General features: G+C 31.2%; 1 protein-coding gene across 1 annotated transcript; it reads left to right on the top strand.

The window, feature by feature from the left end:
* Positions 1 to 27,766, top strand: LOC132733675 (fibrinogen beta chain-like). Its single transcript, XM_060720339.1, has 4 exons — positions 1 to 333; positions 7,287 to 7,818; positions 26,039 to 26,285; positions 26,761 to 27,766. Exons 1-4 carry the CDS (start codon positions 1 to 3, stop codon positions 27,161 to 27,163), a joined length of 1,515 nt encoding a protein of 504 aa, XP_060576322.1. The 3' UTR covers positions 27,164 to 27,766.
* Positions 27,767 to 27,984: the final 218 nt, after the last annotated feature.

Below are 27,984 nucleotides of genomic sequence, written 5' to 3'. Positions count from 1 at the left end.
ATGCAGTTATTTGGCAAAGTAAAAGTTCTTCTTCTCATGGTATATGTCATTGGTTTGACAAGTTCAACAAAGGAACTTGATCGACTGAAGTCAATTGTCAAACATTTAGAAACTAGACTTAACTTCGAATTTACCCTCAGAGACGAAGATATTGATGAAATAACAGTGCGACTGAATGGCATCGATAAAGTGTTAAATGCGACCATTGGAAAAGAACATTCCATACCTGAAGCGGCGACAAAAGCTAGTAAGATTGATTTTGAAACAGTGGATACATTGAAAGAGGATTTTACTAGACTCAGGACTGCCTTCATCGAGGAAAAATCTGAGTCTGTAAGGTTCCGACGGGAAATTCCAAAAATTGAAAACAATTTGATAACCCTCAACAAAATGTTGAAAGTTATTGCAAAATCGCTGTTTATAATACTGATCAATTATTAACCAACTTTGAGACGGTCAAACATGTGTCTAAAGACAATGTCATAACGTCTGAAAATGACCGTAAAGTATTACAAAGTATGGCTGAACAGGTTCAGCAAAACACCAAACAAAATGAAAACCTCGCAACTCTCATAATCGTCGTCAAATTGTGCGAAGGATTGGCATGGTGCGTGGTGGTATGATAATTGCCACTATTCCAATCTAAATGGACAGTATTATAACCAGCCTGGCAAAATAGATAGTACTGGAATTACCTGGTACAATTGGAAGAATGATTACATCTATTTGAAAAAAGTAGAAATGAAATTCCGTTAACTTGATCAACTAAGATATTATCACAGTTATGAAATTGGTAAAGAAATACGTGTGTTGCTTTTCTATATGTAAACCTGTCTTTGAGGAATAGAAACTGAACAATACGTGTGTTGCTTTTCTATATGTAAACCTGTCTTTGAGGAATAGAAACTGAACAATACGTGTGTTGCTTTTCTATATGTAAACCTGTCTTTGAGGAATGGAAACTAAACAGTACGTGTGTTGCTTTTCTATATGTAAACCTGTCTTTGAGGAATGGAAACTGAACAATACGTGTGTTGCTTTTCTATATGTAAACCTGTCTTTGAGAAATGGAAACTGAACAATACGTGTGTTGCTTTTCTATATTTAAACCTGTCTTTGAGCAATGGAAACTGAACAGACGAATCACTGTCAGGTTGACTTATTCCATTGTTACGGTGCTGATTAAAAATGTTACCTGACATTAAATAATGCCTCATACATGTATGTATTGTTTCCAAGTCTTCAATCTATATGAAGATACCGTCAACATTTTCGTCATATATTATATTAAATTTCATTCAAAGATATAATAAGGAAGGCAAATTGTGACTTTAGAACTTATATTGTTTTGAAATGACTGCAGGATTCGCTTTTGCAAAATGTTTACAATGTCCTGTACGGATATCATCATCCGGATAAAAATTTAACAGTTTGACCTTGAAAGTTCGTGGGATAGGATGTATCTGTAACAATTTAAAACAATTGTCATAACGTTTATTAAAGCTGAACGCCTCCAGATGAGCAAAATTTATTTCAAGAAAATCAATGTTGAAAAAAATGTACTAACATTTTAAGGAAGATATAAACACTTAAGATCCAAGTAAAATTTTACATGTTATGCTCGGTTTTTGACGGATTTTGCAGTATTTTATCACCATATTTCTACTGCGTTACTAACAGAGTATAGGCTGCTTTTGCATATTTATTCCACTATTTGCTAATTTTCTTGGATTGTAAGCGCCGATTGCAATATGTAAATTATTTTATGTGATCATCCCACAATATTTTATTTTTAAATACATTTCCAAAATATTCATGCAAATTAATATGAATTTGGATGCGTGCCGCGTTCAAAGTTATGGAGAAAAAACTAAACATACATATAAAACTAATGTTTCCATGAAAAATCAATATTTATAATTAAAATCAATAACCAGATTCCATCTAACTAGCATTTTACTACATGTACCGAATTATCAAATGCAAAGATAATAATTGATTTCACTATCTGGAACGTAATGCACACGGTGCAAACGTAATGTTGTTTTTTTTTTTCAGAATATACGATTAGGAAGAAATATTTAAATATTTTGTAAAAGAACTCGTTTAAGATGTCGTCTTCCATACTAATTATTATTAAATGTTGTTTTTTATCAGCTTATTGTATATGTGTATTACAGCATATTATAGCATAATAATATAATAATATCTACAGAATTATTAAGTCAACCATCTAACTAGTTAGTGCCAAAATATGTCCTGTGTCACCAACACGTTGTCAATGTCTGCAAATCTAACAAATCTGAGATTTATCTGTGCTGCAGAGTATGTACATGTAGCAGGCATCCAAATATAAGCGAGCACTTCATTGACCTACCGTGACCTCTTTTACATGATGGGTTAATCTCTAAAGCTCCATAAAATGACAATTAATGGCATAGAAAAAAACATCACATTATTATAAAGAAAATATATTCAAGTCTTTTTCCGTAAATACAGGATTTGTTTGAAATATGATAAGTTTCATACCACAAGATTAAAATACATTCCGTATTGACAGGCAAAAACTTGAATTGTCTGTTAATTATATCCGAGTTAACTGTTTAGACCTACGACTCGAGAGACTTCAACTTAAATTGTGTGTAATTTTAAATTAGAAGAAAGAAGTCCGGAAAGACATCAGTGTAAATTACGGGAATTATGTTTCGTGGCAGTGAACAATTATTTTTTCATGAAAAATCGGAAAATGAAAAAACTCATTTTATTTCATCAATATTTCAATTATAAGTACACAATATATCATAAATTCAAATAAAACTTCACTGCTTAAACCCTATTGTACTCAAAGTCTCAAATAAAACAATAGTGGAAACAGAACTACATGTATACTCAAGGGAGTTAATACAATATTTGCATCAAATAAAAGGATGTTAATTTTATAGTGAATTATCTCCCTTTCATCCCATCACATAATTATATTTAAGAAATAATATATCCCAAACTGTGATTTGAGGGCGTAGCCCGAGTGATATAATGATGCGCATCCGAACGACAAACATTGATGTTATCCAGTGATAAAATCCCCGATTTGGATATATTATTTCGATTCTAACACGACAGAAACAAATAAATGTTGCCGCACCTGCTATTAAGCAAAATTGCACCTGATTAGTTTCCGTACTTATTGTCAGTGCGTCGGATTTTATAGTGGTTACGACACATGTATAATGATTACGTCACATGTCTAAATATAGAACATCAAACAGTGACTCTATTGCATAATAGCACACACTTTCGGTTCTTATATGTTCTTCAATAGGGAAAAATGCGGGTCGTGTTAGAATAGTTAATATTATATTACGCGTTTCCAAGGATCAAGTTGTCAAAGCCTATAGCACTCTACTTCTAGCATTTATAGGGTTTTTTTAAGTGAAGGCCTTTCATTTTACATTCTAAAACATGACGATACAAATTTTTATATGAAGCATCTTTTTTTTCATTCTTTTTTTTAAATTAACAAATAACTTAATGCCCGATCTTTGAGTAAGTTTTCGTCAGTGAATATTAATATCTAACTAATGTGTATGTTTTATAATTGGAAGTTGCTTGTAATATTATGTTGTAATATGTAGAGAAAGTATCGTTTAGTGTTTGCACATGAGTAAGAAACTTTTAATAGTATGTCTTTCTTCAAAGAAAATATAGAGCCACGGCTAGGCATCGCCAGTAAAGCATGGCAACTCATTGGTTTTATTAGTTTGTTTGGTCCGTCTGGTCCGTCCGTCCGAAAATCTTTCTTTCTGATTGACAGACTCTCTAAACTTTGAAGAAATGAAATAACCTGTTGCAAATATCGTGTTAGCTAGAGATAATAAGTTTTTGGTTGCGTTTAATGTACATGTAGTAATTTAAAAATGTGTATAACCAGGAACTGGTAATTTACCACAAATACGTATTTACCCGCCAGGACCTGCTTATTTGCGATAAATACGTTTGCAATTTGAAATAAATGCAGTAAAGGCTAACCAGAAACTGACAATTTACTGTACCAAGGGCTGCTGATTTGCAATAAATACGTTTACATATGTACATGTATAAAGCCTAGAATATTTTATTTACAATAGATAAGTGTAATACATGGGACGGCCTATTTAAAATAAGAACATGAATAACCAGTGGCAAGAAATTTATCAGGAATACATGTATCATATGTGTATTCAGGAAATGTGATTTCCGATAAATAGAAGTGGCTAGTAATTTACTTTAAATACGCATCCGTGTATCAGAAGATTGGGAGGAAGGGTGGTCCTGACTATCTCTGAGAATTTGCATGTAATGTATTGTCATTTTACATCAAGCTTTATCTAGATATTAATAAACGTTTTGATAGTGAAAATCGCATAAATTTCAGTCATAATCCCTCAGAAAAAACAAGTCAAATGCCAAACCTCTTTTGAATATGCATTACAACATGTACCATACATACGTATATTTCAGGAACTTCCTATAAATATGTTTTGCAAGTAATAGTATCTTGAAATGGGCCCTAAAGAAGTTTAAAGCAGGGGACTGATCATAAGAACGTGTGTAGCTGGGGACTGTTTTATCATAATAACCTGTGAAACTGGGGATTGGTTATTTACCATAGAAACATTTTGGGAACTGGTAATTTTACCATAAAAACGTGTGTAGAACGTCTGCAGCTGGGGATTGGTAGTTTACCATAAAAACGTTTGCAGCTGGCGAATTGGTAACTTTCTTCGCGCATGTATTTAGCAAATATATATTTATTGATGCATCTTTTACCAAGTTGTTTCATTTTTTTAAATATTCAATGATGTAGGGTAATGATTCATTATCAACGAAAATTGATTTGCTATGACCATTTAAGGTAATCTTTCAGGACCTTTGGTAGATTTAAGTACAAAGACATCGAAATTCGAATAACTAACGGTATTGAGTATAATCAGAATCGCAGAAGCGCAGAAACGCCGTGCTCAATACTGGCGGCATATGCCTGTCATTAATCTATCACTATATGCTTTAATATATTTATATATAATTAACAATAGATGTAAGCTCTGTGATCTTTATTTATTTGTAAAACATGAATTTGTTTGATTATATTCCAAGTTTAAGCTCAACATCAGATCATTAGTTAGTGACTAGATGTGAATTTAAGATGGCTAAACATCCACTTTAACATCTGACATAAAGCAAATGACGAGCAGCTGAGAAGGGTAGCATTCAACATTCGACTTAATTGAATGGCAGGTGGAGATGTAAAGCTGACTAACATTCGATCTTAATTTATTTATTGACAAGCGGAGATGTAAAGCTGACTAACACCCGATCTTTATTTATTTATTGACGAGCGGAGAGGTATTGCTGAGTCAATATTTAGCAAAACAAGAGATTTTTATTAAAACAAGTTAATATTAACCATTCTAATTATTTTCTATTCCATCACCAGGATTGTTAAATGATAATAAATAAAACAAGATTATTGTATACAATTCGATTTTTGGTGTTGAAATTTTGATAAGCTTTGCTTCTATATACAATACTTCGAATATGAAATTGAATAATTTACCACCGAATTTACGATTTTCTTCTATGCTTTGCATACATGTTGCTCCTTTTTAATTTATAATAAAACATAATTGAAGCTGGTTCGACATTCAGCTCAACATTTAGTCAATCTTGAATGTCGAACTGAGATATGAAGCCGGCCTCACATTCAACTCAACATGTGATAAATATTGAATGTCGAGCTGAGAAATGAAGCTGGCTCAACATTATGCTCAACATTTGATCAAAGTTGAATGTCGAGAATTTTTTGTCAATATTATATGTCGAGTCGAGATTTCAAGCTAGTTCGACATAAAGCTCAACAATTAAATGTATTTATCGAATGAAGATTCAGGATGATAAGCTTGTTTAACATTCATCTCAACCTGGATTTTTATGTCACCAGTAATTTGATTATCTGAAATAATTATCTGAAAAAAGTGATACAAATTTGATTTTCATTCTTTGTGTAGGTTAACAAGTAACTAGAAACACTTGCAAACGGGAATCTTTTTCTTAAAGCAGTCAGAACTTTTGCCACACTGATTTTTGCCACATGTTGATTCGGATATATCATTAGTTACACATTAGATAAAAATTATTTCAGCTACGCAGACACGATAGTTAAATGATCTTATCAGGGATGATAAGATTGAAACTGATACAATCTTTGATTGATGTAGAGGATATAAGCTAAGTTAGCATATAGAATTCTATTTAACGAATAAAACGAATAAAAGCGTTAATAAACTGGAATGAGTTTATTGTAAGTGTTCTATATGAAAGTGCAACACATCTATGAACATTTTATCTTATGATTACATATGAGGCCGGAAAATATGAAAATTTGTAACATTACTGTTGGACCATTTGTATGTTATAAAGTGATAGACAAAGGTTACAAATTACATGAAAAAATAGCGACATTATGTAAAACAAAAAATATACACTTGTTAGGTTTGGCTCTAATGACTATACATTTTAAAAACATTTTACTCTGTGTAATTTTATTATTATTATTATTGCATAAGCATCAGTGATATAATTACATCATGTACAATAAGTACATCTCCTTAAAACGTAAGACATGTTATGTAATTGGATCCTACTTGTTCGAATAAAGAGTTTTTTGTTTTTTTTAGAGGCGGCAAGAAAAAAGCCAACACCCAATTTGAAACTAAGAGCAATAAAGTGCCAACTTGACATAAATGAAACAACAATAAAGGCTCTTTAGATTTAGAAATATAAAGAATGTATGACGATAACTTTCACCATTATTCCAATGAATATTGAACAAACGGTATCAACATTTTTATTCTTATCGATAAAGAACTTGGATTGTTTCAAGTTGTTTAGAAAATAATCATAGATCATAGATCAAGACGAATCGTGTGTACTAGCTTTAAAAACGGTGGAAAACAAATATGGATATGCAGTTATGTGGTAAAGTGAAAGTTTTTCTTCTCGTATTATATATCATTGGTTTGACAAGTTCAACAGAAAAACTTGATCGATTAAAGTCAATTGTCAAACATTTAGTAACTAGACTTAACTTCGAATTTACACTCAGAGACAAAGATATTCCTGAAATAACAGTGCGACTGAATGGCATTGATAAATTGTTAAATGAAACCATTGGAAAACAACAGCTCAATCCTTCAGCGGCGACAAAAACTGGTAAGATATATTTTGAAATAGTGGATACATTTGAATAGAATATTACGAGACTCAGGGCTGAGTTCATTGGGGAAAAGTCTGAGGCTAAAAGGTTCCGACGGGAAATTCCAAAGATTCAAAGCAATTTGGTTTCTCTTAGCAAAGATGTAAACAGTTACTGCAAAGCAACTGTTAATAATACTGAGCAATTATTAACCAACTTTGTAACGGCCAAAAATATGTCTGACGACGTTATATTTATGTCTGAAAATGAACGTAAATTGCTTAAAAGTATATCAGAACAGGTACAACTAAACACTGTCAATGATAAGGAAATGGCTAAACAGATTGAAAACATTAAAATACTTGTAACTAATTTATTCTCGCACATCAACTCCTTACATTTTGGTAATTCCTGTCGAAAACCATGGGTACACCATATGAGCAACATTGAAAATGTAATATACAAATTGGTACAGGGGTTTAAAGTTTACTGTGATCAATCTACAGACGGCGGTGGTTGGATAGTATTTCAAAGAAGACTGAATGGAGAAACAGATTTTTATCGAAACTGGACTGAGTTTAGAAAGGGCTTGTGTTTAAAGAGGGTTTGATTCTGGCTTTGGGTTAATGATCTTTTAAAGTTACTGACTTTCATATGGAGAAAAACGAACTTCAAATTTAGAGATAAAAGTTTTTTGGGGGAAACAGTGCCTAGGGCTAAACGGGTAAGTTAAAATTTATACCCGGGGGAAGAAGCCCAATTTAACAAACTGGGGGGGGGTTGGTTGGTTTACAGTGGAAGGGCTGGAAAATTTTTTTGAGTTGCAAAAGGGAATATTTTTTACAACTTTATGATAGAGATCGGGTTTACACGCTCGGTGGTCAATTGTGAAAAAAATACGCCCTTTTGGTGCGGGGGGGTTTAATAATTGCCAGTTCCCAAAATTTAAAAGGGACAGTTTTTTATAACCACCCTGACAAAATTTAGAAAATCTAAAAATTTAAAATGGGTTTCATTAGAAGAGTAATTTTTCAGTTTAAAAATCAAATTTGCTAAAGGGCACGAAATTTGGGACTTTTATAAAGGGATAAAAATAACTATTTTTTTTTGGGGGGCAGATAAATTCAATGAGTAAAGGGTTTTTTCCCGGGTTGAAAATATAAAGTGCAAAATTTCATTTTAAATGAACATTTATTTTTATACAATTATTCTAGGGACAAACATTTTAAAAATTTAATAATATTTAGGTTACATGTACGTGTAGGCGATCAAAAACCCTTTTATTGGTTTTTTTTAAACAAGAGCAACAAGTAAATTAAAAGGCAAACCCAGAGAAATGCAGCTTGATTTTTTAAAACACGGGAATTTATAAAGGGGGGGAAAAAAGCTATAAAAAAAAATAATAAATTGTAAATTTATTTTATCAAATTTTTTGTATCAGTTTTCAATTTAAACACTAAAATGGTCAATATTTTTTGCATCACATTTATATGAATGGGCCATTTCTTTTAGAACTTATAAGGGCCTTTGTTTACGCAATTTTTCATGCTAATCTTTTTCCCACGGTATAACGTTTTTTAAAGTTTTCAATAAAAATTCCTTCAATATTTTAATCCTTTTTTCCCCAAACAGTTTTCATGAAATATATACGGAAAAATTTCCCAAAACCCAAAAGTAATTTTAGTTTTTGGTTTTTTGACACAAGATTTTCTCCCTCACAGCTCTCAACTTTTTTTTAAGTTTTAAAGTGTAATATCATTGAAAAAATTTATCCAGAAAACCCCATTTTTTTAAAAGTTTTTGTAAAATGTTTTTTTAAGAGTTGAAAATTTTGGGTAAAATTAAGCAGGAAACTAAATTTCCGGGCAAATTGGATGTGTCGCCTTTTTAACAATGTAGTTTAGGAGAAAATGGCCGGGAAAAAAAATGAAATAGAAAAATAAAAAGGGGCCAAAATTTAAAAAAAAATAAGTTAAAGAGTACTTTTCCCTGAACACTGAAACTTCTTATCAATAAGATCTTCATACTATGATGTTTCAATCCATATTTTTCAAATTTGAAGGAGAAATAGACGCAGGACAAAAAATAAAGAAAGAAAATCAACAATGGGCAAATAACTCAAAAAATAAGAAAAATGCAGAGTACCGAGTTCTTGTGCACTGCATTCTTCTTATGAGATCTATCATCCTATGAAGTTTCAAGGGTCCATAGCTTTTATACTTTAAGGAGAAATGGCCCGGACAAAATTTAAAAGTATGAAAAAACAAAGGGCAAATAACTCAAAAAAATAAGAAATGCAGAGTAAACAGTTCTTGTGCACTGCACTTCTTCTTAATGAGACCTAACATCCTAATGAAGTTTCGAAGTCCATGGCTTTTATTTCATTAGGAGAAATGGCCCGGACAAAAATTAAAATATGAAAATTAACAAAAGGGGCAATAACTCAAAAATTAGGAAGTACAGTGTACTGGTTCTTGTGCACTGCACTTTTTCTTAATGAGATCTATCATCCTAGTGAAGTATCAAGTCCATAGCTTTTTTTTGTGAAGAGAAATGGCCCGGGGAAAAAAAATTTTAAATTTAACCCCAAAAAATTAACAAAAACAAAGGGCAAAAAAACTTAAAAAATTTTAAAGAAAGGGGGCAAAAAAGGATTACCCCGTCCCCTTGTGGAAAATTTTTTTTTGGCCCACTTCCCCGGGTTTATTTAAAAGAAAAGCTTTTGTGCATCCAAGGTTTTGAAGTCAATAAACCCCCTTAAAAATAGTGATTAAAGACCCCGGGGGGACAAGCTTTTTAGGGAGGGCCGAAAAACGACAAAAGGCCCCGCCCCGAAACAAAAGAAAACCCCCTTTATTAGGGTCACCTTTTAAAGGCGACCCCAAAAAAATTAGGGTTCTTTAAAAAAAAAAACCTTTCCTTCACTTGATTTTCGCTGTGAAAAAAGTTTAAAAAAAAATTTCACAATTTCTTTTCCATTTTATTTCTCTGGACAACCCATAATTAAAAACATGTATAATAAAAGGTAAAAAAAATTTTTAAATAAAAGGGGGCCAAATGATGGCTCTGAGGTTGGTTTAACCTGTATTTTCCCCTTTTTCCCCATTCCTCCCAAGGGGCCAAATTAAACCCCCAAAAAGGGGTTTTTATTTTAAAAACAAATTTGGAAGAACCCCATAAGAAAAATTAAAAAAATTGTAAAAAAAAAATTAAAAATTTAGCCCCTTAAATTGAAATTTTGGGTTTTTTTAAAGAAGTTTTTTTTAAGGTTTTTATTTTAACACTTTACTGTTAAAAAACCCAAATACAACCCCCGGGGCCCGCGGGGCCCCAGTTTTTAAACCCCAGGTTTTTATTTGAAAAAACCCTTTTAGAAACTAAACCTAGAAAATTTTCCAACCTAATTAATAATAACTCTAGCTATTTGGGTTCTTTTAAAAAAGGGGATTTTTAAGGGGGTTTTTTTACTTAAAAATTGCAATATGGGAAAATCAAGGGAATTCCCCGGGGAAAGGGCCAATTTTGCCCCCGGGGCTTTTTTTTTGAACAAATTTGGGTTTGGGAAAACCCCATTAAAAGGTTTGTTCATCCCAAAAATATTTTAGCTCTAGCTTTTTGGGTTTCTTTAAAAAAAAAAATTTTAAGTTTTTACAAATTTGGGCATTTAAAGAAAATTAATAAACCCCCTGGGGGCGGGGAAACCCAAATTTTGACCCCCAGGGCTTTTATTTAACAATTTTTTTGTAAAACACTAAACCTTAGAAATTTTTTCCATGCTAAATATCTTTACTCTAGTCTTTTTAGTTTTTTTAAAAAGAAGTTTTTTTTAAATTTTTTACTAAATTCCCTTTTTAAAAAATTTAAGGGCCCCCCTGGGGCAGGACCAATTTTTGACCCCGGGCCTTTTTATTTGAACAAATTTGGGAAAACCTAAATTAATGTTTGTTTAAATGCTTAATATTTTAGCTTTTAGTTTTTTGGGTTTTTTTAAAAGAAAAATTTATAAATTTTACTATATCCCACATAGGGAAAATCAATGACCCCTGGGGGGGGCCCAATTTGCCCCCGGGGGCTTTTTTTAAAAAAACCTTGGTTAAAACCCCCACTAAAGGGATTGTTTCCCCAAGCCAAATATCAAAGCTCTAGCTTTTTAGGGGTTTTTTTTAAAGATAAATTTTATTTAAAATTTTTTTTCCTTTTCGGGTTCCCAGGGAAAACCAGAGTTCAGCAGGGAATTAAATTCCTTTTGGCCCCAATTTTTAAAGGGAAAACCCCAAAGGGAAACATTCTTTTAAAGGTTTGGTAATTAGGTTATTCGGGGTTTAAAATGAAATTTTAATTTAAAATAAAATTTTACCGGGCCCGGGAAAACGAAAAAGGGATCAACCAAAAAGCTTGCCCCCTGTAAAACTTTGGGGTAAAACAGGGGGAGCTAAAAACAAAAAGGAAATGGAGGTTTTTTGGGTTTTTTTGACCAATTGGGAAAATTTCAAAAGTTTTCCCAAGTTTTGAATTTAAAAGATTCAGTTTTTTTAAATAAAGCATTTTTTAAATTTTTAAGGTTTTAATTAATTAAAAATGAAAGCAAATTTAAGGAGTTTAGGGTTTTTGAAACATTGCACTTTCCTCTTAAAATGTCTCAAAATCACTTTTGGAAAAAATTCAAAAATAAAAAAATTCCCCTTCAAATCCCAAAATCTAGTTATATTCATATTTCGGGACAAGGGGGGTGTAAAGGGGAAAACCAAAATGTTTTAAAGTTAAAGACTATGGTTTTTTTTCCTTTATAAAACAAAAATTCCCCAAAAAACCCCTTTAAAAAAAAAAATAATTTTCCCCCCAAAATGGGGAAAACCCTTTTTTTCCCCAAAAGTAAAATTTGGAAATGGAAGAACACAGAAAAATTTAAAACCCAAAAAATTTTTACTTTAAATTCCAATACCGACGGGAGGTTAAACCCAAATTATATTCTCCCCCCCTATTTCAGGCGGGCATAAATTTAAAAATAAAAAAACATGTTTAAATCCCCTTAAAAGTTTTTTTAATATAAAAATTAAAAAAACCAAAAATAATGATGAACCTTACTTTTTTAACCATTTTTTTAAATACCCAAAATTTTCACTTTCATTGACATACAAAAAGGGGTCACCCTTTAGCCCCCTCTTAATGAAAAAGAAGGGGGACTAATAACAACAATTTATTCTCTTTAGTTTCAATTCTCAGGTTTTTTTACTTTCTTTTTAACACCAGGCAAAGTAAGTTTACATTTTTAAAACCAGGGGCACTTTATAACTTTTTAACCCCAAATACGCTCATAATACAAATATATAAAGAAAAAAAGGTCCCTAACGAGGGGGAAAAAAAATTATCATGCAAAAAAAAAACAAGAAACTGTTCGGTAAAAATACACCAGATCACTAATCTTTTCTTTTGTCTCTGGGAAATTTTAATTTTATCCTATCTTTAAACATTTTTATTTTCATCAAAAATCCTACAAAATGCTCCAAAAACGAAAAGTTTCCAAAATTTAAACTGAAATGTCATTTGCATTTTCTTTTTCGACGCCCAAAGCGATGGGGGTTTTAAAAAAAGGGTTTAAAATTTTTCGGGGTCAATTTCAAAAAATCAAGGGATAAAATTTGTTAAGATTTCGACATACTTTCTTTTAAAGGTAACTTGTTTTAAAAAGGTAAAAAAATTTTGCAATGTCTTTTATTCAAAAACGGTCCAAAGGGAAAACACAAAACAAGCTAAAAAAAAAAAAATTTAATTTGACAGCCCCCTTTCCCGGGAAAAGAAACCCATCCTACATTACCCCCCCAACTGAATATAAGGTAAAGAAATTGATTGGTTAAGGGGGAAAAACCCGATTTTTTAAATTTTTTCCCTTTTAAACACAATTTTCATGGAACTGGCCTTTACTATTGACGGGGGATTAAATTTCCCGGGACACCCCTCAAAAAATACCCCAAAACTAGTCCAAAGTGTTAAGGGTGCCTATACATTTTATGTTTCACTACATCGGGAAACTGGAGATTCCCACCAAATGTGATGCTGTGGGGATGCTTATCTTCCCTTTGCTTGGGCAGTGACACAGTCCACCTTAAAAAAAAGCAATAAAAATTATATTTAAAATGCAAAAATTTTTAAAAAAAGCTTTTTCTTATTTGTTCTTTCTTACATTTTTTAATTCAGAGCACTAGATTTGTGTGCGTCATACCCAAAAAGGGCTTTTTAATTAATACTATTTAAAAATATTTGGGAAAAAACAATTTCTTTTTAAAAAATTTCTCATAGTAATACTAAATTCCTTTTTTTTTGTGATATTTTTTCTACACATAAAGTGAGAAATACCCCCTTTTTGGGTACACCCTCCTTTCTTACCTTTTGTGAAACCCCCCCCTTCAAGCATTTATGCCCCAAAAATTTTGGACTTTGTTGAAAAAGGATGTAAAAAGAAACCCCAAAAAATTGAATTTAAAAACTTCCCTAGGAACGTGGAAACCCAACCCCTTAAAAGATTTTTCTTATATTTTCAAACCTTTGAGAAGTGGCATCACTTTTTAAAAAAATTTTTGATTTTTAAAAAATCGAGGCAAAATAGTGTTTTTTGGGGAAATTTTTAGATTTACCCTCGTTTTGCCATTTTAACGAAAAAAAAGCCCGAGCATGTTTTTTTGCAAGGGCAATGTTTCCCGCAAAAATTTTTTCCAAAATTTTTATTTAACAGTTTTATGTTTTTTATAGCAAATTTTAACTTGTAACGGGAGACTTTTTCAAGGAAAAACAAGGCCATTTTTTCCCCAAAATGCTAATGAAATAATTGGGGGGTTTAAAAATTTTGCATTTTGATGGGAAAAAAATTTAAATACCCCTGTAACCCAAAATTGGTTTTCCCCAAAAAAATTTTTATATCATTCAAAGCCCTTTTAAAAACATAAAAAAAAAGACAAAAGGGGAAAGTGGTTTTTTTAAAAATCATCTTTTTTTTACCATATTGGAATTTTAAAAAGGGAATTTAAGAAAAATTGTTTAGCTTTGAAACGGGAATTTGACTTTTTTGATTTTTTCTAAACTTTTGAAAAGAAAAAAAAAGGGTATTTTGGCATTATTTGCCAAATGGGAATGGGGCTGTTAAAACTTTACCCGTGGTGGGCACTGGTAAAAAAAAGCCCTTTTCATTTTTTTTTTTGGAAAAAAGTTTGGTTTTGGGGAAAAATTAACATTTAAAATATTATATAAGTACCTGGGTTTTTGTAATAACTTTTTAGTCTTTTTTTAATTTTTATACTGTACTTTTTTTTTACTCAATACCGCCAAATTTCCCAAGTGAGTATTAAAAAATAAATAATCTTTTATTTTCCCCGAAAATATCAATTTTTGAGATTTTATTTTAAAACATCCAATACTACTCTCTTAGTGGGTATAACAGGGGACAAAATAAATACATTTTTATGTATTTTAACGGGCTCTGGATATACAATGTTTTAAAATGTGTGTATACAATGTAAATATTTGTTTTCACTATAATATGATTGTTTACAGCATTTTAATTTTTCATAAAAAATTTGAAAAATTTTTGATTTAAAAAAATAATATAAATTTAAAATTTCTTCATATTACTCCACAAATATTTTCCACTAAAGGGGAATTTTTTATCAGTCAAACTTTACCCGGTTGTGAAAGTTTTAAAACAGTTTTTCTTGGGGGTTAATTGATTAAAAAAAAACAACAAAAAAAAAATAACAACAAGGGAAAAAAAAACTTTAAATTTTTATTGATTTCTTAAAAAAATTATTTTTCCCGGGTTTTAAAAGGGAAAAAAAAAATTATTCTTTAAATATTCAAAAAATTTTTCCCCATTTTGGAAAAGACGTAACGGCCCTTTACAAGACCAAAAAATTGTTTGGCGTTTTGCCGGTTTTTCCTGTAAAAAGGGAAAACATCTGGGGTTTAAAATCAAATTTGTTAAAAAACTGTTTGGTTTTGCCCGTTTCTTTCCCGTATGATGATCGAAATGTCTTTGGGGAAAGAAAGAAATCGAGATCTTTCCCAAAATTTCTTCCCAAAATTTTTTACGAAAAATTTTTTTCCCTTTGGGAAAACCCAAATTCATAATTAAAAAAACTTAATATTTTAGTCATCAAATTCAAAAAAATTTGTTTTTTTAAACATACCTTTGAGCCTTTAAAACCCTAGGGGAAATCGGGGTTTCCCAAAAGGGTTTTATGATTTTTTATTTATGAAAAAAAAAAAATTTATTTTTTCCCTGTATAATAAAATACACAAGGGTTTTGGGGGCCGCCATGTTTTAAAAGCAAAAGGGGAAAATACGTTTACTGGTGGTTTCAATTTTTATTAAAAAACACTATTTTCCCATTGATGAATAGAGGGCTATTGGCAATTGGGGTACCAAAAACCCCCTTATTGACTAAATTTCGCCGTGGTACCCCATCAACCAAAAATTTCTTTAAAATTGGGGATTGAAAGGGGCCCCGTACTTTTTTTTTAAAAAATTTTACACCCGTCAAAGCCCCTTTCCCTTGCTTTAAAAAATGGCGGCTTTCGAAAACCCTTTTTAGTAAATTTTTTAACATGATATGAATTTTTTTTTACAAAATTTAAAAAACATTAAAAAACTTTTTTGGGAAAAACCGGGGCCTATGAGTTTTTAAAAAGGGTGATAAAAGTGAAATTTGGTCGAAAAAAAAATACCGGGGAAATTGGGCGGGAAATTTATTTAAATTTAAATTTTCGGCTTTTTCAGAGACGAAAAAGATTATCTACATCTTTTGGCCAATTTTATTTCAATAAACCCCTTTGCAATTAAAAACTAAAAAAAATTTTTCCCAAAATTAAAAGGTTTTTTTTCAAAAAAACTGGGGAAAATTTAAAACAAAAAAATGTTTTATATAAGGCGGAAAAGAGTAAGTAAAAAAATTTCAAGCGGTTTAAGCACTATCCCAATTAATTTACTATCCCATTCATAGAATTTTGTGAACCTTTTAAATTATACCGCTACCCTTTCTAAAAACCGTAAAATTTAAGGGTTTAATTGGGACATTATTTTCAAAAAAATAAAATTTTTTGTCTCCACTTTTTTCCCCAATAAACGAAGGTTTTTTAGAAAAATTTAGAGCACTATTTTTTACTCCGGCGGGAAAAACCGGTCATGGTCGGGGGGGATCACTATGAATTTTAGCTTAAAGTTGTAAATGTTTTTAAATTTCAATATAGCATTTAAGTGGCGATTTAAAACGGGCACAGCAGTGGGCGTTAAACCCCGTATGGTTTTGGGAAAATTTGGGGGTTTTTTTAAGGGACTAGTTGGGGCTACGTCCCAACTAAAAAATAAAAGGGAAAAAACGTTCAGATGATTTAAAAAAGATATTAAACAAGGAAAAGAACTGTTTTAAAATCGATGAATAATTGATAAAGTAATACGTGTGTAGTTTTTCCTTATGTAAACTTTAAAGAGACTTATCTTATCTCGCGATAGCTGATCAAGAAAAAAGACTATGAACACGCATAGTGTAATCACTGTCAGGTTGGCTTATTCCATAGCTACGTTGCTGATTGCAAATGTTACCTGACATTAAATTGTGCCTTATACATATATGTTTTAAAGATATATATAAAAAATAGTACATTTAACGTTATATACATGTATTATTTTACTAGATACCATTCAAAGTAAAAATAAGGAAGGCAAAATGTGAAAATAGAATTTATACTCTTATGAAATGACTGCAGGATTGAAGTTTGCAAAATGTGTACAATGTTCTGTACAAATATCACCCGGATTAAATTGCATTTTTACCTTGATAGTCCATGGAATGGATTGAACTCGCTTAACCGTCCAAAACAGTTTAAATGGATATCGAAATATCCCACAGGAAATATGTTTGACGGTTATGTTGTATAATCCAAAGAATTGATGTCATAATGTTTACTGAAAAATTTTGGAGACAAAACTATACATACACATAAAACTATTGTCGCATTTACTATATTTACGGCATTATCAAATGCAAAAGTATAATTAATTTAACAAGAACACAATGCACTCGGTGCAAACGTATTTTTTCAGTATATTTGATTAGATAAGAATATTTAAACATTTTGAAAAACAACTTTAAGAATGAAGAGGCAAAGAAGTCGTTTTGCATACTAACTATTACTTTATGTTTATATCTGCGTATTGTGTATGTGTATATGTACAGTATAATAAAGATATAGTAGTATCCACAAATGAGACCATACCAATGTAAACCATATCTGTTCGTGGGAACTAATGACAAAGAAAAAGAAACATCAAATATAGAAAAGATACAGTATTAAATTTCATCGTATGATAATTTTCATGCAACAAGCCTTATTGATAGAAAAAAACTTGAAATTTCCATTCTAATTATAATTTTATGTTGTTTTTTTTGTTTTGTTTTATTGTTGTTTTTTTTCTTAGCTGCTTATTCTATATGTATATATGTGCAGCAATATAATAAACATATAATAGTATCCACAAATGAGACCCGTAACTAAGATCATTCTGGTCCATTTCCGTTTTTGGTCTTAGCAGAGGGTTTTTACAAAATCTACTCAGAGATGGAGTTTACTCAGAACAATGAAAATAAGAGTCCATAAAGAAAGCCCAAAGCGGCAAAATAGAAAATGTTGCAGACTCAGTTTGTTTGAGCCTGTTCAAGTGCAAACACCCGTTCACGCCCCCTAGCACCGGCTCAAGCAGAATTCAACATTTAAACAAATGAATTTAGAAACATCCTCAGATGTGTAAATAAGACCTCCAATGTCACACTTCCTTGCCATTTCACACGAAAGCGGCCTGCGTATTGTCCCCCAAGTAATAGAAAGCGTGTCCCTTTAAACGAAAACATTAACGGACTTTAAAAATGGAAGTCGGTCGGGGAAATTTGGAAAAGCAGAATAAGGGAGTCAGTTTTACCAATTTGGACTTCCCGGAAAAACCCGGGCCCTGTGACAAAATTTTTCCCTCATAGTTTTCAGGAAAATCTCCCAAATTAATAAAGTCGAGTTTTCCCCCCGCCCTGAAATGTTTTAAAAGCGAGCAGTCATTGCAAAATTCCCTTTGTGAAAATTTTAGATAAACCTTAATGTAAAAATTTTAAAAAGCCTATAAAATGCAATTGATGAATAGAAAAAAAAAAAACAGTTCAATTAGAAAACTTTTAAGTTTTTTTTAAAATACAGGATTTTTTTTTCAAATGAATTTTTAAAAGTTTTAAATTTTTCCTATTTTAAGATTCGTTTGTTATATATGAGTTATTTTCATTTTGACTTAACGACTCGAGGTACTTCCACTTTTATTTGATGTTGTTTAGAGGACTATAGACCAGTGAAAATACGGAAAATATGTTTCACAGCGGTAAAAAATATTTTTTTGCAATGAAAATACGGAAAATGAAAATACGCATTTTATTTCATCAATATGTTATTTATAAGTATACAATGTATCATAAACTTAATTTATGATAAATTTATTCTCAAATAAAACAAAAGTGGTAACAGAATTATACACAAGGGAGTTAATACAATATTTGCATCAAATTAAGGATGTTAAGTTTATTGTTAATATTTTCCTTTTCATCCCATCACATAATTATTTTAGTAATTAATGTATTACATATTAAATATATTACGCGCTAGAAGATGCTATTACTGTAAAGAATTTCAAAGATCAAGTCGTCAAAGTCTTTAGGCCCCTACTACTAGCATTTACAGTTTTTTAGTGTTTTTTTTTTACGACGCAAAGAAATGAAGGCCTTTTATTTTAAAGATAAAACATGGCGACATAAAATTATATTTTGAGCGTATTTTTTCGCTTTTTATGTATTCATGGCCAAAACGGCAAATTTGAAAATGTTGCAGACTCAGTTTGTTTGAGCCTGTTAAAGTGCAAATACCCGTCCACGCCCCTAGCATCGGCTCAAGCAGAATTCAACATTTAAACAAATGAATTTAGAAACATCTGCAGATGTGTAAAAAAGGGGGGTTTTAAAGGAACCTTCAAATCACACTTCCCCTTTCCATTCCAAGAAAAAGCGCGTATTTCCCCCGTATTAGAACCGTGTGCCCTTTTAAGAGAAAACAAAGGGCGGAACTTTACAAAATGGAATCGAAGTCATGGCAAATTTGGAAAACAGAAATAAGGGGGTCAGCTTTCCCTTTTTGTAGTTTTCCGGCAAAACTTGTCCGTCTATGAAAATTTTTCATCATACGTTCACAGATAAATCTCTCCAAAATCAAAAAATTTTTAATTTACCCCACCCCGCTTTGTAATAGGCACTTAAAAATTTCGTAAATTAAGCGACAGTCCATTTCTAAAAGTTTTTGTAACAATTATGTCAAATCATAAAAGCTCTATAAAATGACAATTGATGACATAGAAAAAAAATAACAGCATCACATCTAGGAAAGATATTTAAGTTTTGTCTGTAAATACAGGATTTATTTTCAAATGATGATGATTTGAGGATTAAATTTATTCCTATTTTATAGATTCCGTTTGTTATATATGATTTATTTTCATTTTGACTTAACGACTCGAGATACTTCCACTTCTATTTGATGTTTATTTTGAGGAAAGTAGTCCGGCAATACACCATTGAAAAATACGGAAAATATGTTTCACAGCGGTGAAAAATAGATTTTTTGCAATGAAAATATGGAAAATGAAAATACGCATTTTATTTCATCAATATGTTATTTATAAGTAAACAATGTATCATAAATTCAATTTATGATAAATTATTCTCAAATAAAACAATAGTGGTAACAGAATTATACACAAGGGAGTTAATATAATATTTGCATTAAATTACGGATATTAAATATATTACGCGCTAAAAGATGCTATTACTGTAAAGAATTCCAAGGATCAAGTCTGGAAAGTCTTTAGGCCCCTACTACTAGCATTTACAGTTTTTTAGTGTTTTTTTTTTCGACGGAAAGAAATGAAGACCTTTTATTTTAAAGATAAAACATGGCGATATAAAATAATATTTTTTTTAGCTTTTAATGTATTCATGGCTTGTTCATTGAATAGTGAATATCTATATCTTATATATGTACATTTTATGAAGCTGGATTTACGTTCCTAGTCTGGATAGCCTGCCTTTTGTATAATGTTTGGAACCAGACTTATAAGTACCAAGATACTGAAATTTGAGTGGCCAAAGGTATACAGTCTAATACGAATCAATAAAGCGCAGGAAAGCCGGGTTCAATACTGTTGGTATACACATACCATTATCCATATCATTATATTGTAAATAAATTTATATTTGATTAACGATAGATGTAAGATCTAATATCTTTTATCATTTATGGATGAAATTGTTTGATTGTATTTCAAATTTTAGCTCAACATTTGTGCTATATTGAATTGAGACGGGTCAGTATTCAGCTTCATATCCGACATAACGAGAATGACGAGAAGCTGAGAAGTGTAACTAGTTCGATATTCAGCAGTAAATATTCGATCGTAATTGAATGACAAGAGGAGATGTAGAGCTTCCTCAATATTCAGCAGTTAACTGAATGACAAGAGGAATTAATGGTGGCTCGATATTCAGTGGCCAACATTCGATCTTAATTAAATGACAAAAGGAAATGTTAAGCTGCCTCAATGCTCAGCAGTCAAAATTCGATCTTAATTGAATAAAATTCTAAATACAATATATTTTATCACCATGATTGTTAAAAATAAGAAGAAATAAAACAACATCTTAATACTGTATATAACTAAATTTCTTGTGTTGAAATTTTAAAAAGCTTTACTTCTTTATAATATATTTCGTATATGAAATTTAATAATAGACCACTGCATTTACGATTTTTCTTCTTTGCTTTGTATGTTGTTTCTTTTTAATAAATTAAAAATCATATTTTTAAATTGTATATAATAAGTTTATATTGACTTATAGGCCCCTGCGTGCTGGGTGTTGAAACTTGTAATAGGAATTGTTCCTATATTGTAAATCTTACAAATTTTATTTACTTATTAAATCACGAGCTGAGATATAAAGCTGGTTCGAATTAAAAATGTCTGTACAGTTGACTTATTCCATAGTTCCTTAACTGGTTATAAATGTTCCCTGACATTGAATAGTGCCTTATATCAATTTTGTTATGTTTCAAAGTCGTAAATATTGTTACGCTATATTATTTAAGAATTCATTATTTCTTGTAATAAGAAACGCAGCCCCGACACAAGGGCATAGGATACAGATATGAGGCACTGATCCAAACCCGGTAGAGGGCATAGGATACAGAAATGGGGGGAGGGACTTGCCAATAGCTGTTACAATTTACAATGTATAAAGATATTATACGATGCTTGTCACGATATTTATATTCATTCATAAGATATCATATATTGAACTGCCCAATACGGTAGTATTATTAGGACGAGTACATGGCTGGGCTAATGACATATTTGAAAGGCTTTCAGCTAAGAACGACCTGGTTCTAACAATATCTACTCCAGTGAAAAACAAGTTTTAGATCAAGGTACATTCACTGTCAAGCATTTTGTAATAACGTATCTTATTGAACCATTTGCGATTCTTGAAAAATCTGTCAATTACTTACAGTAAACGCGTGACCAGTACAAATATATTCCTTGCACGTTCGTATACATTGTCATTTTCGGTATTTGCACAGTTCAGCGGTCCAATTCAAACTTTCGTTCATGATATGGGTGCGTTCATCCGACCTGGTTTCTTTAACTGTGTAATTATCCGTATCGTTCAGTTTTATTATTATATGTATATCAAGCTTTGTTGAAGAATAAGTCACGGTACGAGTTCAAATGTGCAGAAATATAATCACGTAGTCCGATCAAGAACGATAAACCTTGCGTTATTATATTCCAACGCAAGAAACGATAAACTTTGCATCATTATATTTCAACGCAAGGACACATTATAATAATTCAAACATACATCATAAAAAGAGAATTTATAAAATATGTTGAACTACACTCTGCGTAGAATTAAGTTTTCTGACGTCATTTGGTTTATTGACGTTATATTTGACGTCATAAAACATGAAAGCATTCATTTTGTTTTGTGCATCTATCGTGCTATATTGCACTCGAGAGTCCTATATATTTGATGGGAGAATAATGTGAAGCGATTTAGAACGCTTAACGATCTATTGCACAGGAATCTATTGTCTTTTATATTAAAAACCGATACAAAATTACTGTGAAGAAGTAAATAAATGTAATACCATTTTGACAAAGAAACGCATTTTGCAAGTAAACAGTTTTAAAGTTCCATTTTTCTATTCTATACTGTAACTATGTTCTTACTTATTCATAACGCAAATTAACATTTTGTCCGAAATGTTTATATAGTCTCAGTTGTTCAGATTTTTTGATAAGGTTGAACATTGAGCATGGTATTTATTGTCTATAGAAAGAGAAACCATTTGTTAGAAAAGATTTGTGTTCCATTCTAATTCTATCTTTTAAACTATTCTTTTGTTTAATCTGATCATTGTATAGTTTCATGTATGTGTACAATAAAATTGACATAACTAAACAATAGAAACGTTACAACAAAACTATATTATTTAGTTCATATTTCATTTCATGACAAAATTAGAAATGAGTGTTTCAATTGATAATTTGTATATTTTAGTTTTACTTAAAGTCAAGTTTAACTGAAGTCTTTTTGCAATCATGTAGCCTTCTTTCAGACTATCTAGGGGCCGCTGTTACGATGTTCGGGCAAGGCGAATTTTCACCGTGACATTTGACCTCATACATTGAGTCTTATTGTCGCTTGTCCATCACTTCTGATCCAGTGTTTTTGGGCGGTCACTCGTGGAGAAATTGATGATTAATGATTAGTTATTCTGCTTTAAATCGAGTTTATACAAGCAAACTAGACAAAATTAAGCTGTTGTGGATTGCATTAATATAACCAATTATAATTATATTCTTAAAACATAAATACGGTTTAAGACGGCATTTAGCTTGAAAAGTTCGAACTTACGATCACTGGTTTGATGAACAGAACCGGCTTAGTCATAAACACACGTATCATTTTAATAAGTATCATTTCTTAGATAGATATCTATGCAATAGAACATATTTCCAATTTAAAGTTAAATTTTGCTCATATTATAAGAAAAGATTATCTATAGATCTGTACGTACTCCATGTATGTAGAAATCTTATTGATACACGTTATGTTAAATACATTGAAAGTGATACCATTTTTAAAATTATTTCTTTATTACTTGTTTGTTAAAGTTTTATTACAGTTTCTGATTGCAGTGATCTTAATCCGCATTGATATATATTAACATCGTTTATTTGATAAATATAGTTATATCCTAGTGAAACAACAAAGTAAAAAAAGTTCAAACAACAAACGTCGGCATAAAAATGTGATCATTTTAAATAGTACAAATATATTCTCACCGCTTTTTAACAGTTATATTTCCTGGGTGTTTTTCTGCCGCTCTACATTGCTTGAATTTGTGTTTTTAAAGACATTAAAAAATGTATGGTTATGTTCTTGATCACTTCTTAAATTGTACTAGATGAACCTTTATTAAAACAAAATTAATGTACATTCAAAATTGATGTTATTGTTACACAAACATGAACGAACAGAAAAAATCGTATTCAAAATAAGGTTACTGTGTATGAACTGGTAAGTTAACGAAAACACCCTTAATTACATGTAATTGAATTTGGCTTGAAGGTAGGGGTCAACATACATAAGACAGTCACGGCGTTCCATATATTATTATATGTATATCAAGTTTTGTTGAAGAATAAGTCACAGTACGAGTTCAAATGTGCAGGAATATAATCACGTAGGCCGATTAGTAACGATAAATATTCCAACACAAGAAACGATAAACTTCATTATATTTCAACGCAAGAACATATTATAATAATTCAAACATACATCATAAAAAGAGAATATATAAAATATTTTGAACTACACTTTGCGTAGAAATAAGTTTCCTGACGTCATTTGGTTTATTGACGTTATATTTGACGTCATATAACATGAAAACATTCATTTTGTTTTGTGAATCAATCATGTTATATTACACTCGACAGTCCTATCTATTTGGATGGGAGAATAATGTGAAGCGTGTTAGAATGCTTAACGATCTATTGCCTTTTATGTCAAAACCGATACAAAATTACTGTGAATGTAATACAATTTTGACAAAGAAATGCATTTTGCAAGTAAACAGTTTTTAAGTTCCATTTTTGTCTATACAACATGTTCTTTCTTATTCATACCGCAAATTACTATTTTGTTGGATTGTACAGTTGTTCAGATTCTTTGATAAGGTTGAGCATTTTACATTCTATTTATTGTCTAAAAAGAGAAAACATTTGTTAGATTTGTGTTCCATTCTAATTCTATCTTTTAAAATATATTTTTGTTCTGTCTGATCATTGTATAGTTACATGTAAGTGTACAATAAAATTGACTGAACTAAACTAAAGAATCGTTACAACAAAACTATATTATTTATTTTATATTTCATTTCAAAATGACAAAATTAGGAATGAGTTTTTCAATTGATAATTTGTATATTTTAGTTCCTGAAAAAAATCGTATTCAAAATAAGGTTACTGTGTATGAACTGGTAAGTTAACGAAAACACCCTTAATTACATGTAATTGAATTTGGCTTGAAGGTAGGGGTCAAGTAAAAACTATGGTTCCCGTTGAAGCTATCTATATTTCCGACATAGTGTTTTGAAGATAGTTATAACTTAAAATTGAAATGTTTTTTTCCAGTATTGTAGGATGTTTATATGAAACTAAGTGTTTTGATAGGTTTGTATGTATTTGTGACTCAGCAAATGCTAGTTATTAGAACATCAAACATTGGTAGCCATTTCATTACAAGTAAGGAACGTAAAATTTTGTGCAAAATGTAAGTAAAAAATCATCGTTTCTGCTAGAATGGATTAGTTGGCACAGGCTAAAACGCAGACGCTTATGCAGACATTATAGAATATATAGTAAAGCGCAGAAGGAACGTAAATTTTGGGCAAAATGAACTTTAAAATTGTTTCTCCTAGAATGGATTAGTTCTATATCAGATTAGCGACTAAAAAGACGAATATATTTCACAGCAACTGGTATATCTCATATTTAACACATGTAAAATAAAGTAAACACCAATGATTATATTGCACTAAAACAAACCGCATCCTGTAATACAAAGTTATACTTGTTAGGCTAGACTCTAATGAATACACTTCCAAAGTATATAATATCTTAGTCGTGTATACTCGTATTTATTTAATTAACCTTACGTATATTGGTACCACGCACATAAAGTACCTCTCATTAACTTAAATTAAGATACAGACAAAATAATTGGTTCTATGTCGTTTAAAGGCAGATCAGCTTTATTTTGACAGGCAATAGAAAAATCTGCAGCTATTTTAGAATGAGAGTATTTACGTGGCCAATTGACATAATTTGTTATCAATAAATACTCCTTAGAGAGAAACCTTATCGTCATATTTCGAAAGAATAGTGAACGAACGTGAACATTTATTTTTAAAAAATTATTGCTTAGATTGATTCAAGTTTGAAATTAATAGTAACAGATTAATATAATAAACATATAAGCTGCAAGAAATTTGATGACAAAAAGGATAATTGCATAATTGTACAGAACTATGCAGGTGTTTAGTAAAGTAACAGTTCTTCTTGGTGTATATTTAATAAGTTTTGCAAGTTCAACAAAAGATCTTGATCGTTTGAAGGCAAGAGTCAAACATTTAGAAACAAGACGAACTCCGAATCTAAATTCAGAGACGAAGATTTTGCTGAAATAACAGAACGACTGGACGACATAGATAAAGTGTTAAATGCGACCATTGGAAAAGAACCGCTTAATCCTTCGGTGGTGACAAAAGCTAGTAAGATTGATTTTGAAACAGTGGATACATTGGAAGAGGATTTTACTAGACTCAGGACTGCCTTCACCGCTGAAAAGTCTGAGGCCGCAAGGTTTCGACGGGAAATTCCAAAGATTGAAAACAATTTGATATCCCTCAAAGAAGATGTTAAAAGTTATTGCAAAATCGCTGTTAATAATACTGATCAATTATTAACCAACTTTGAGACCGTCAAACATATGTCTAAAGTCAATTTAATAACGTCTGATAATGACCGTAAAGTATTACAAAGTATGGCTGAACAGGTTCAGCAAAATACCAAACAAAATGAAAACATCGCAACTCTCATAACTACTTTATATTCACAAATGGAACTTTTATTACCTCCAACCTCCTGTAAATCGTTAAGAGATATGAACATAATTGGAAATGGAATATACAAATTACAACTGGGGATTCAAGTGTACTGTGACCAAATTACAGACGGTGGTGGCTGGATAGTATTTCAAAGAAGACTGAATGGAGAAACGGATTTTTATCGTTATTGGGCTCAGTATAGAAACGGTTTTAGCGATCTAAACGGTGAGTGAATATTTGAGTGTTCTGACATCAAATGGCGTATACGAACTTCGAATAGAGATAGAAGATTTTGAGGGAAACAGTGCATATGCCAAGTACAGTAAGTTCAAGATATATCCGGAAGAAGACAATTACAAACTGGAAGTGAGTGGATACAGTGGGACTGCTGGAAATTCTCTTGCATGGCATAATGGAATGATGTTTACAACGTTTGATAGAGACCATGATAAATCGTCGTCAAATTGTGCGAAGGATTGGCATGGTGCGTGGTGGTATGATAATTGCCACTATTCCAATCTAAATGGACAGTATTATAACCAGCCTGGCAAAATAGATAGTACTGGAATTACCTGGTACGATTGGAAGAATGATTATATCTGTTTGAAAAAAGTGGAAATGAAATTCCGTTAACTTGATAAACTAAGATATTATCACAGTTATGAAATTGGTAAAGTAATACGTGTGTTGATTTTCTATATGTAAACCTGTCTTTGAGGAATGGAAACTGAACAATGCGTGTGTTGCTTTCCTATATGTAAACCTGTCTTTGAGGAATGGAAACTGAACAATACGTGTGTTGCTTTTCTATATGTAAACCTGTCTTTGAGGAATGGAAAGCTGAAACACTACGTGTGTTGCTTTTCTATATGTAAACCTGTCTTTGAGGAATGGAAACTGAACAATGCGTGTGTTGCTTTTCTATATGTAAACCTGTCTTTGAGGAATGGAAACTGAACACTACGTGTGTTGCTTTTCTATATGTAAACCTGTCTTTGAGGAATGGAAACTGAACAATACGTGTGTTGCTTTTCTATATGTAAACCTGTCTTTGAGGAATGGAAACTGAACAATACGTGTGTTGCTTTTCTATATGTAAACCTGTCTTTGAGGAATGGAAACTGAACAATACGTGTGTTGCTTTTCTATATGTAAACCTGTCTTTGAGGAATGGAAACTGAACAATACGTGTGTTGCTTTCTATATGTAAACCTGTCTTTGAGGAATGGAAACTGAACAATACGTGAGATGCTTTTCTATATGTAAACCTGTCTTTGAGGAATGAAAACTGAACAATGCGTGTGTTGCTTTCCTATATGTAAACCTGTCCTTGAGGAATGGAAACTGAACAATACGTGTGGGATGCTTTTCTATATGTAAACCTGTCTTTGAGGAATGGAAACTGAACAATACGTGTGTTGCTTTTCTATATGTAAACCTGTCTTTGAGGAATG

The sequence above is a fragment of the Ruditapes philippinarum genome, unplaced genomic scaffold (assembly GCF_026571515.1).
Source record: "Ruditapes philippinarum isolate M1 unplaced genomic scaffold, ASM2657151v2 ctg3741_1_1_1_1, whole genome shotgun sequence".
Classification (NCBI taxonomy): Eukaryota; Metazoa; Mollusca; class Bivalvia; order Venerida; family Veneridae; genus Ruditapes; species Ruditapes philippinarum.
The sequence above is the reverse complement of the archived record's forward strand: the minus strand, read 5'-3'. Positions and strand labels throughout refer to the sequence as shown.

What these genes read in the sequence shown, in the direction of transcription:
- LOC132733675 (XM_060720339.1), top strand. Translation starts at nt 1, where the DNA reads ATGCAGTTATTTGGCAAAGTAAAAGTTCTTCTTCTCATGGTATATGTC. An exon ending in CTGGACTGAGTTTAGAAAGG is followed by an intron (nt 7,819 to 26,038) that starts GCTTGTGTTTAA and finishes GATCGTTTGAAG; the next exon opens with GCAAGAGTCAAACATTTAGA. An exon ending in GAAAAGTCTGAGGCCGCAAG is followed by an intron (nt 26,286 to 26,760) that starts GTTTCGACGGGA and finishes CTAAACGGTGAG; the next exon opens with TGAATATTTGAGTGTTCTGA.